Source organism: Erinaceus europaeus, chromosome 3 (assembly GCF_950295315.1).
Source record: "Erinaceus europaeus chromosome 3, mEriEur2.1, whole genome shotgun sequence".
NCBI classification, from domain to species: Eukaryota; Metazoa; Chordata; class Mammalia; order Eulipotyphla; family Erinaceidae; genus Erinaceus; species Erinaceus europaeus.
In genome coordinates this window covers 91396332-91407980 of record NC_080164.1, presented here as the reverse complement: position 1 = coordinate 91407980, position 11649 = coordinate 91396332, and the positions used below count along the sequence as shown (strand labels likewise).

At 43.9% G+C, this 11649-nt stretch overlaps 1 protein-coding gene across 1 annotated transcript; it reads right to left on the bottom strand.

Moving 5' to 3' along the window:
• Positions 1-4818: 4818 nt before the first annotated feature.
• LOC103116551 (igE-binding protein) lies at positions 4819-6057 on the bottom strand. The gene has a single exon (XM_007526460.1). The coding sequence runs from the start codon at positions 6055-6057 to the stop codon at positions 4819-4821; it is 1239 nt and encodes a 412-aa protein (XP_007526522.1).
• Between the last annotated feature and the right edge of the window lie 5592 nt (positions 6058-11649).

The following is an 11649-nucleotide window of genomic DNA, read 5'->3' as shown; positions in this document are numbered from 1 at the left end:
GGATGGGATATGGAGATTGGTTGGTGGGAGTTGTGTGGAGTTGTACCCCTTCTACCCTATGGTTTTGTTAATTTATCCTTTCTTAAATAAAAATAAATTAAAAAATAGAATCAGAAATTGCTTATTTGGGTAAGGGGGAGATACTGAGACTGAATCTGAAATATTTAAGAACTTGAAGAAAATGAACATATGCTTTTCAAGAAAAAATGAAAATATGTTCTTTTTAAAAAAATTCTTAATTTGGGGATTAATGATTTACAGTCAGCAGTAAAATACAATGGTTTATACATGCATAACACTTCCATATAAAAATACAACCCTCACTATGTCCTTCTCAGCTGTCATGTTTCATTACCTGAAACTTGCCGTGATTCCAAAGTCTCTTTTCTGCCTGTAGAGCACCAATTATTCTCTGTTCTTAATGACCGTCAGCGGAATGGGCAGGAAAGCTGGGATCCACACTGTCATTGCGGAGTCTTCTTCTTCTCTCCAGCAATTGCTAAGGAGACAATTAATTAACTGAAAGAGCAATTAAGCATCCCCCTCCAAGTCACCCATATGGTTCCACAGTATGAAAAAGAAAGGGCTCAAGAGACAGGCCCTGTTCTTTATGGGCACTTGTGTCTTATGTGTTATATTTAATATCTTTTCAAACCCTTTGAACCAGGCCACCGCTTCCATTGTTGGAGAAGTCACCCAATGAATAATTGGACAGGGCAAGACATGGTCCCAGGAAGGAACTATTACCGTCAAGCCATGATGTGTTGGTGGTGCTGTCCCATAACCAAAACGTATTGTTCACCGAATGGGTTTTGGTGGGAGTATTCTGGGAGGCTGAACCCACCATGAAGTTGGAGCTGTACACTGATGGGTATATTGTGCTAGCTTGACCCACAGGCATCAGCATGGGGATGCTCTTTACCGGACTCCACACCTTCTCTCCCGTCATCATCGTTGTTGTCAGCAGGGTTAGCAGCCATGTTCATGTTCCTGGTCCCTTCCTCATTCTCCTTCCTGGTGTTAACTGGTCTCACACAGCGGTCAGGCACCCAGATGGGTTTTTCACTTCCTGGGGGGAAAACACAAACAACTCCCCTCACTCTTGCCAGGAGAGGGGTAGGTCCCTTCCACATCCCAGTTAGTAGATCCTTCCACATTACTTCTCCTAAATTGTCTCTTTGGGGACGCCAGTGCCTTTCCATGGCGGACCGGCCCTGACCATCAATTGTTAAAAAAATTATAATGAATAAGACCTTATTTAGTAAGGACACTGGGGAGGAGAGGAACTCCCCCCTTTTTATTTTTGACAGATCTTGAGTACAGCATGCTTGCGTTCAACGATAGCTTGCCCAGTTGGATTATAGGGAATGCCAGTGGTGTGGCACACGACATGGTCTTTACAAAAGGCTTGGAAACATTGGCTGACATAGGCCGGGCCATTGTCTGTTTCTATGTGGCCAGGGATTCCTAAGTATGCGAAAGCAGCAACACAGTGGTTAATCACATGTTTAATTTTTTCCCTGGTGTGTAGGGATGCATATATGGCCCCAGAATAGGTATCTACAGAAAAATGCATGTATTTTAGTCTTCCTGAAGGAGGAAAATGAGTAACATCCATTTGCCAAATATCATTAGGTTTCAATCCTCAGGGATTTACTCCAGTATGGGGGGATTTGTGAAATGGGGCACAATCCTCACATTGAGAGGTGATTTAGGTTGCAACAGAATGGGGACAACCTGTGTGATGCTGAAGAGAACAAGCATTAAGGTGGAATCTATTGTGGAGTTGAAAAGCATCGGCAATGGCATCACAGTGCAGGACCTGAGAGTGAGTGTTGGCTTGCTCATTGCCAGCGGCTAGAGGGCCAGGCAGCTGAGTGTGGCCTCGAATATGACCCACATATAGTGGACACTGCCAGTCCCAAATGAGGTTTTGAGCCTTGCAAAGCAAGGTTTGAACGCAGGAGGAAGGGGAGATGTACGGGTCAGTTTCTAATTCAGGGACAGCTTTAGAAACATAAACACTGTCTGTATAAAGGTTTAGAGGAGTGGTGGGGTAGGTTTTAAGGGCAAGAATGAAAGCGGTGAGCTCTGCCTCTTGAGCAGAACTTGTTCCAACTGGTATTTTAACGACAGAAGCAGGGTGGTAAACCACTGCAAAACCTCGGGGGGAGGCATCAGTGAAGACCGTGAGGGCCTGAGCCAGCGGCTCTCTTTGAATGACTCTGGGAAAAATGACAGGGTGATTGATTAGGAAAGGCAACAGTGGGTGTTTAGGATAATGTGAGCTGAGAAGAGCGGTTGTGGTGGCAAAGAACAACTTCCAATCATCGTCATGTTGTTGCAAATGGGTGATTTGGTCATTAGTATAGGGGGTGATTATAATGTCCATCTCCTTGCCAAAGGTCTGGATGCTCAATTTATGGGCTTTCCACAACAGCTGTAGGGTCATGTGATAGTATGGTTGAATTATCCTAGCCAGGGACACTGGCAAATGGACCCACATTAGGGGCTCATTCTGCCAAAAGGCTGCTGTGGGTGAGAAGTTAGAAGCAAAAAACCAATAATTAGAGGGGTATATCATAATCTATCTGCTGGACTCTGGCTTGAGAGAGATGCTCCACCACCAGGTCCAAGGCATTAGGGGCAGGCTGTGAAGAAGCCTAGGGGATGTTGGGTCCGGATCTCCCAGGAGCATGTCATATAATGCGCGCAATTCCCCAGTGGTGATTGCCAAGGAAGGGTGTATCCATTGTAAATCCCCCAAGAATCACTGCCAATCATGCAAGGTGCTTAAGGATGTGCAGCTGATGGTCAATTTTTTGGGTCTTATCCCAGTTTCACTAATAGTGTGTCTGAGATATTGATATGGATATTTCTCCTGGACCTTATCCGGTTCTATGATCAGTCCGCTGATCTCTAGTGTTGTGTGTAGGGTTGCATAAGCCTGCCTAACCATGTCCTCTGTTTCAACTGCCAGCAGGATGTCATCCATGTAATGGACGATATGCATCTGGGGGAATCTGGCGCGGATGGGGGCCAGCCCCTGGGCTACATACATTTGGCAAATAGTCGGGCTATTAGCCATTCCTTGAGGGAGTACCACCCACTGATATCTGGCCACAGGCTCCATAAAGTTAATTGACAGGACAGAGAAAACAAACCGTGGGCTGTCTTCCGGGTGCAAAGGGATACTGAAAAAGCAGTCTCTAAGGTCTATAATAATCATTGCCCAATTTTTCGGAATGGTGATTGGGGATGGCAATCCTTGTTGTAAGGGACCCATCACCTGCATGGCCTTATTCACCATCCTAAGATCTTGTAGGAGTCTCCACTTTCCACTTTTCTTTTTAATCACAAGTATGGCAGTATTCCAAGGAGAGGTGGATGGAATGATATGTCATGCCTCTATCTGTTCTTTAACTAGTTCTTGGGCTGCCTTAAGTTTTTCCTTATTCAAGGGCCACTGCTCCACCCACAAGGGCTTATCTGACAGTCACTTTATGGGTATGGGTTTGGGTCGGGAGCATGGAATGGTGGCCCTCAGCAAAAATGTCTCAGGCCCTTTCTGTCTCCAGGATACCGCTGGATGGAAATACACCCTTGGCTCCCCTTCTTGTCGTCATCATTCTTATTCCGCTGGGTGGTGATCACCACGTCCATAGCATCGAGTATCTCCTGGCCCCACAGGTTTACGGGGAGTCCTTGGAGAACAAAAGGCTGAAAATAGCCTGAGTGCCCATCTGCGTCTGTCCACCTCAATATCTGGGAGCTTTTGCAAGGTAGGGCAGTGCCCATGCCCTGTAGGCTTGTTGTGCTATCCTCCAAGGGCCATTAGGGAGGCCATGAGCCAGCAGAGAGGACTGAAACATCAGCCCCAGTATCCAATATACCTACAAATTCCCGTCTCTCAACCTGCAGTGTAAGTTCTGGCCGATTGTTCAGCGGTGCAACCCAGAATGCAGAGGGAGGCCGTGAAGACCCGAAAGCACCCCCGGCTCGTGCAGCTCCCTTTATTGCATTAGGAGTGTTTAACAAAGGTATCAATAAGAGCTGAGCAATCCTGTCTTCCTGTGGGATGACCACCACCCCCTGTCTCACTGAGGCCATTATTTTAATTTCCCTGTTAAAGTCAGAGTCTATTACTCCTGGATGTATAGTAATGCCTTTTAGGATAGTGCTGCTTCTTCCCAGTATCAGTCTCATGACTCCCTTAGGGAGTGGCCCCTTCACTCCTATGGGCAGGGTTTGCACTCCCATTAATGGTGTCAGAATTGCTCTTGCTGAGATGCAGAGGTCCAGTCCTATGCTCCCTGGGGTTGCTCTGGAGAGGTCCACAGGGCATAAGGATTGCCCTGAGGAAGAAACTGTATCCTCCCGAGCCCCACTGACGGGGTCTCCTCGGAGGTCAGCGCCCCATACACTGTGTTGGGGCCCTGGGGCGGGGCCCTCCTCCAGTTTCCCTGCCCAGTGTTCTGCACATTCCGGATTGGGTGGCCATTTATGTCTGTTCTGGAAAGACAGTTATTGGCCCAATGAGCCCCTTTTTTTGCAGCGAGGGCACACTCTTGGCTTTCTGCCCCCACCATGCAATGCTGGACACTCTCTTTTAAAGTGGCCAGCATTCCCACATTGGAAGCAGTTCCGGCTGCCACCTACGGCGCCCCTGGAGACCTTGGCGGGGGCGGGTTGTAAGGCAGCGGCTATTACCTTTCCCTGTACTACTGAGCCATCAATGTCATGGCATGTGCCTATCATTTGATTCAGGCTTTTCCCCTGGTGGGCTCTGAGGGCCTCTTGGCACCATCTATTAGCATTTTAATAGGCCAACTGCTGAATTACTGGCATATCCGTGTTAACGTCTCCAAAAATCTTCCCTGCCAATTGTATTAAGCTATCCACAAAATCTGCAAAGGGCTCGGAGGGGCCTTGAAGTACTTTAGACAAATGTTCCCCAGCCGCTTTATTTGGAAGGGCTTTCCAAGCCCGGCTGGCTGCACTAGCAATTTGGGCATATACTCCGGGGTCATATGCAATTTGTGCCTGCAAGGTATTATAGGCACCAGTGCCCTGTAGCATATCCAAATTCCTGTGGGCTTGTCCAGCATTAGCATTATGCCAGGCTATGCAGAGACATTCTTCATAATATTCTCCTTTCCATAATAAGTAGTCTCCCCCCATAAGCACCGCCCGGCACAGTTGTTGCCAGTCACTGGGTGTCAAATCTAATGCTGCAAAACTTTCAAACACGGTTAATGTGAATGGTTCCTGGGGGCCATAGGAGCACACTGCTTCCTTCATTGCCTTAACCTCCTTAAAGGGCAAAGCCTGATGTTGCCTGATTACCTGTCCAGGATTATCTGGATCTGGGACTTCCATGACTGGCATGACTAAGGGGCAAAACCTTACTCCCTCTGTTGGACCCATGCCCTCCACTGCCTCCTCCGGGGCTGGAATATGTCCTTCCCAGGCCGCATACGCTGGAGGTTGTAGCGGGGGAGTGGATGGTACCACCGGTGGGGCCGCATTCTCCACGGTTTCCAGTTCTTTAATGCGGCGGCGGAGGTCTTTTATCTCTTGTCTCAATATGCCTTCCTCGTCCTCACTCTCTTCCTCACTATCTGGAATTGGCCCTCCCCGGTCCTCCCAATCCTTCTCAGGAGGTAAAGGCGAGGGGCGATCTGAAAGTGGACCGTTGCTCAGGGAGCGACGAGTCTCCTCCTCCTGTACCTCCTGCCACACTCCCCGGGCTGCTCCTAATTCAGCTTTTATTCTAACTTTTTCACTCCACAGTGCATCATTTACTAGCCTCCACAGCCAAAATGTCTCTATAGGGAAGGCGTCGGGGCCTTGCTTATGGAGTTGTTTTTGCAGGTCCCTCTTTACCTGGTCCCAATCGGGAATGTTCAGACCTCCTCCGGAAAGGAACCAGGGGCTAGCTGTATTAATTATGTCCAAGAACTGCTGTGCAGTGCTAGACTTAATGGCAGTGCCTTGTTGTTCAAGCAGCCGCCTGAGCTGATGCTGTAGTTCTGTTCTGCTTCCACTGTTACCCATTTTCGTTTTCTGTTTCTGAACTCCCAATACACCGCCCGCCAGCCAGGAGGTGACCCTGTCTGGGTGGGACCTCCACTTGTTGCGTCCAGCGTGACAGTGACGGCGAGACAGGAGAAGGGCGTCAGGATTGATTAACAGAACAGCAGAGTCAGTTCATGGAGCAAACAAGCAAGCCTTTATTTTTCTCTTGTCCCAGCTACTTATACTGTTTCAGGGCATGGGAATGCGGAACTTGCGGTTGGCTCCAACTTGCGGTTGGCTCTGCCAGGAAGCGTGGGCCTCGGAGAGGTCAGGCTGTTCTCAGCAAGCCTCTGTACTTTGTGTACTTCCTCTTGGCCTCCCACAGCAGGCAGCTCTACCTAAAGCCCCAGGGCGGGAGTGTGAGGCCAGGGACCCTTTGTCCCAACAGTGCTTAAGAGTAATATAATCCTATATTCATTCTTCTGCTTCTGACTTATTTTACTTAACCTGATATCTTTGAGCTCCATCCAAGATAAAGACAGTGAATTCACCATGAAGCTGAGACTTTGGAGCCTCAGGAGCAAGAGTCTCTTTGCATAACTATTATGCCATCTACCCCTGTTCACATTTCTCAGTTTCATATAATAATTCAACCCCTTTCTAGGTCCTCCTCTGCTATCATGTTCCAGGACCTGAACTCATTCTTCCCGCCCCAGAGTCCTTTACTTTGGTGCAGTAACATAGACCCAGTCCAAGTTCTGATTTGTGTTTATTGTTCAACTTCTTCTTCTTCTTTTTTTTTTTTTTTTGTAATTGGATTCACATCCCTTAAGATGCCTTAAAATTTAGATGGAAAAGAGTTCTGCCAATATTATCCTCTAATTATTTGATAGTTTCTGGCCTAATATCCAAGGGCTATTGAAATCCCCTAATATTACTGTGGTGCTATTAATATATTGCTGTGCCCCTTTCAGTAGATGTTTGATGTATGGCCTCTCATTGGATGCACAATGTTGATAATCATTAAGTCTTCTTGATTGACTAATCCTCTGAGCATTAAGTAATGTCCATCCCTATCTTTTTACATTTTATTTATTTTAAAGTTGTCGTGTCAGATTGAGACTAGCTGTTCCTACCCTTATTTGTGGTTTATTGGTTTGTGTGGTAGTTTTCCTTTCACTTCAAGTCCATATTTGTCTTGCTGAGTTAGGTGGTATTCAGATAACATATGGTTGGGTTGCGTTTTCTAATCCATCTTCCTATTATGTGCCTTTTAATAGGTGAACTCAGGCCATTGACATTTACTGATATTATAAAATTAAGATATTTTACTCTCATTTTTCTAAAATTTTAGAGTGTTCTGATATATAGTATTTTTATCATGATGTGGTATTTATAAATGACATTTCAAAACTTCTTGCAAGGCAGGCTTGGTGATAGTTGATTCATTTAACTGTTGCGTGTCTGAGAAGACTTTTATGCCTCTATCTAGTTTGAATGATAGTCTAGCAGGATATAGCAGGTTGAAAAGGTGGAAAGCCTTTCTCATTGAGCACTCTATAGATATCTTTACATTCTCATGTGACCTTTAGTGCTTGTATGAAGATCTCTGCTGCTAATCTTACGAGCTTTCCTCTGTAGGTGACTCTGTTTTTCTCTAGCAGCCTTGAGGATCCTTTCTTTATCTTTATTCCTTTTCATTCTAAATATGATATGTCTTGGTGTCTTTAAGTCTGAGTTAGTTCTGTTTGGAACCCTCTGGGTTTCTTGAACCTTTATGTCTTTAATGTTGTCTAAAGTAGGAAAGCTCTCAGTTACATGTCCTGTAGAATGCTTTCTTCCCTTCCCTCTCTTTATTCCTCTGGCAAGCCAATAAGTCCTATATTACTTCCTTTGAAGTCATTCCATATGTCTCTGTTGTTGTTTTCAGTATTTCTTAGCCTCTTTTTTGAGATATCTTATTTCTTTATAGTTTTCTCTAATTTATCCTCAATCTTGCTAATTTTGTTTTCTGCCTTACTCATTCTATAATCTCTCCTCTCTGTTGTTTTCTGTAGCTCACACAACTATTTTGTTACCCTGTTCTGATATTGTATTAGCTTGTTCAGCTAGTCATGCTCCTAGCTTGGCTATTTCAGCTTTCAGTTCTCTAATTACCTGGAGATAGTGTTTTCTTTCAGAGTCTCATTTGCTGTTTCCCCTTTTCTGATGATATTTCAAACTCTTTCCTCACTCTTGAGACTAATTTCTCAGTTAGTGTTTAAATGTTGTCCTCATTTTTATGTGCTTCTACCTTGGGTGGGGGGGTTATCTGTGCTTTTGTCCTGGTTCATTTCTTCAATATTTCTTCTTGGTATAACCATTGTATATGGTGCATTATGAAGTCTTTCTCTCAGTGCTATTCAATCCATTAATCATACTTGACTGGATTGACTTGTGTCTAAGTAAGGTACTTAAAGAGTTCACAGTTGTTGAAATTAACAGTCATTTCTCTATTATCTCAATTCTTGAGGTGAATCAAGGTTGCTCTGTTAATCCTTCTTTTGTTCTTTATCTTACCACTAGGTTATGGGAGCCTGTGGGATTTTTTAACTATAAGTAGATTTTTTAGCTTAATTACTCACTCCTAACCTAGAGATAAAATAGAGTGGATGAGAGATACCACAGTGGTTATGTAAAAAGACTCCGATGCACTAAGGGTCTAAGCCCCAGGACAAATTTGGCTTCTCTGACAACAACCAAAACCAAGCTAGGTAGCAATCCTTGGCCCTGAGAGTTTCTAAACAAATCCTGTTTTCACTCCGTGGGTTCTGAGACAATTATTCAACCCATCTCAGAAGTCATTAGGAAAACAATGAGGATAGGTTGTACTATACAGCCCAGTTCCAGATCACTGGAAATATATGTCTTCTCTTGAGTTGCCCAGTCAGTACAGGGCTTCCCTGTTGCTGCTTCAAGGGACAATAATAATGAAGACTCACAGTTGCATTTGGTGAGACTTAGGGGATCCTCTTCTCCTATCAATAGTTTATTTTTTAATAAAACTCAGGCTGGAGATGGTGCCTCAATTGGCAAACTGCAGAACACTCCTGAGTAGATACAAGCTTTCAGTCTCTCAGATTTTTCAGAATCTCTCCTTAGGCCCCTCTCTATCCATGAGCCACATGTGTTTGCACTCACTCATGACTTGGTGGGTTCCCAAAGTATTCTGAGTCTTATTGCATTTCTAGTTTATTTTATTTATTTATTTTTTTTTTCATTCTTAGTTGACTGGGGAGAGGAGAGATGCTGCTGCTACTCTGTTTCCCCTCCTCTGAAAGTCTCTTCAAAATGTTTTCTTACATTATGGATCTAAGATAGTCTACTGGTAGAGAAAGCATGCTCGGATACTAGTGATATTACCAGAGAACAATGCAATGCAATGCAATGCAATGCAATGCAATGCAATGCAATGCAATGCAATACAATACAATACAATAGAGAAAAGATGACGTGTATAGAATATTTTAAGTATTTACTTGTTGGAATGCTTAAGTATGGGTTTTGGAATCATTATTGTAGGAGAAAATTTGAACTCACTTTTGAAACTGAATTCAGACTTCTCTCATGAATTAAAAATTGAAAATAGACATTATATCAGAGGTGATTATCATGATAAAATTTCACTTGCTGAAGTGTGTTACCTAAAGCAATTCTTTTGTTTCTGAACAAAAGCTTTAACATGTGGTTTTCAAAATTATTTTCTATTAATAATTTAGTTTTGGAAGGAATTAACAAACAGTAATACGAAGGTTAAATTCGTACTATATTATTCGTACATTCGTACATTATCCAAATGCAGTTCTTACAAAATCTATCAATATTACATGTTTAATCATCTAAATATAATCAATTAAGTAAGCTGCTCTTTTGAATTAATATCACATCACTTGATTCAGATGATCCCTTAAACACCTGAAGAGGAACACATGCAATGTCTCTTTTTCCTCTAAAAACTCCAGTTCAGGGGAGAATAAAACCATTCTAGGATTTCTGTGGGAGATATATCTTTTCATGGGAATAAAACAAATGTCATTTCACGAACATCTCATAAAAACTGCAGCAAAGGGAGTTGGGCTGTAGCGCAGTGGGTTAAGCGCAGATGGCGCAAAGCACAAGGACTGGCATAAGGATCCCGGTTCGAACCCCGGCTCCCCACCTCAGGGGAGTTGCTTCACAGGCGGTGAAGCAGGTCTGCAGGTGTCTATCTTTCTCTCCAACTCTCGGTCTTCCCCTCCTCTCTCCATTTCTCTCTGTCCTATCCAACAATGACAACAACAATAATAAATACAACAATAAAACAACAAGGCAACAAAAGGGAATAAATAAAATAAATATTTAAAAAAAACTGCAGCAAAGGTGGGCGCGAGGAATAACATCATTGCAAGACTGGCCAGCTCCTCATGGGGCACGAGTGCTTCCACACTACGATCATCATCTCTGGCATTATGCTATTCCACTGCAGAATACTGTGCCCCAGTATGGTTCCGTAGCCCCCATGTCCACTTGGTCGATTCAAATTATAATCCTCCATGAGGATAATTTCTGGAACTATCCATTCCACCCCAGTTCCATGGCTGCCAGATCTTAGCAACATCGCACCACCAGATATTCGTCAGGATGCGGCATCATCTAAGTTCATTTCCCACGTCTACGCTCAACCAGACCTGCCAATATATGTGGATATTTTCGCTCACCCTGTTCAACCCTTGAGGTCTCGTCATCCAATCTGGTCTCCTACGCCTACACTGAACTTCTCTGTTCCAGACTCTTGGAAACAGAGTTGGCAGTCAGCTGAGGTAAAGAACAAACACCTCATCACAGACCCCTGCAAGCGTCAAAACGGCTTTGACCTAGCATGTTATGATTGGGCCCTCCTCAATTGCTATCGAACAGGCCATGGCCATTGCGCCGCTATGTTCCATCGCTGGGGAGCCAGAGACGACCCGAACTGCCCCTGCGGCTACAGACAGACTATGACCCACATAGTCAATGACTGCCACCTCTCCAGATTCAAAGGAGGTCTCGAAACTTTACATCAGGCTCAACCTGACACTGTTGACTGGCTACGGAAGAAAGGCAAACGCTAGAAGAAGAAGAAGAAGAAGAAGGAGAAGGAGAAGGAGAAGGAGAAGGAGAAGGAGAAGGAGAAGGAGAAGGAGAAGGAGAAGGAGAAGGAGAAGGAGAAGGAGAAGAAGAGGAAGAAGAAGAAAACAAATGGAAAAATTCAGATATATATTTTAATTATCTGTCCATATTCTCACAATACTTAAAGAATTTTCATCAGTCAAAATATGCATCACCTTGGGGATGGTGTAATCATGGTGTAGAGTAGGATCTGGTTGTTAAGTATAAAATAACTCAGTATTTGGACAAAACCCCAATGAAAAAGAGATGATACAAAACAATAACTGCATATGACCCCACTAATAATTATTATAGTACCTCATTGACAAAGCAGAATAATCACTCTAATATAGAAAGGTAATATTTTCTGTAATAGATCACCAAACTCGCAATTGATGAGAGTAAAGTGACACAGTATGCTACAGACAAGGTAAGAGTTGACATTTTCTTTTAGTATATATATTT

What these genes read in the sequence shown, in the direction of transcription:
- LOC103116551 (XM_007526460.1), bottom strand. Translation starts at nt 6,057, where the DNA reads ATGGGTAACAGTGGAAGCAGAACAGAACTACAGCATCAGCTCAGGCGG.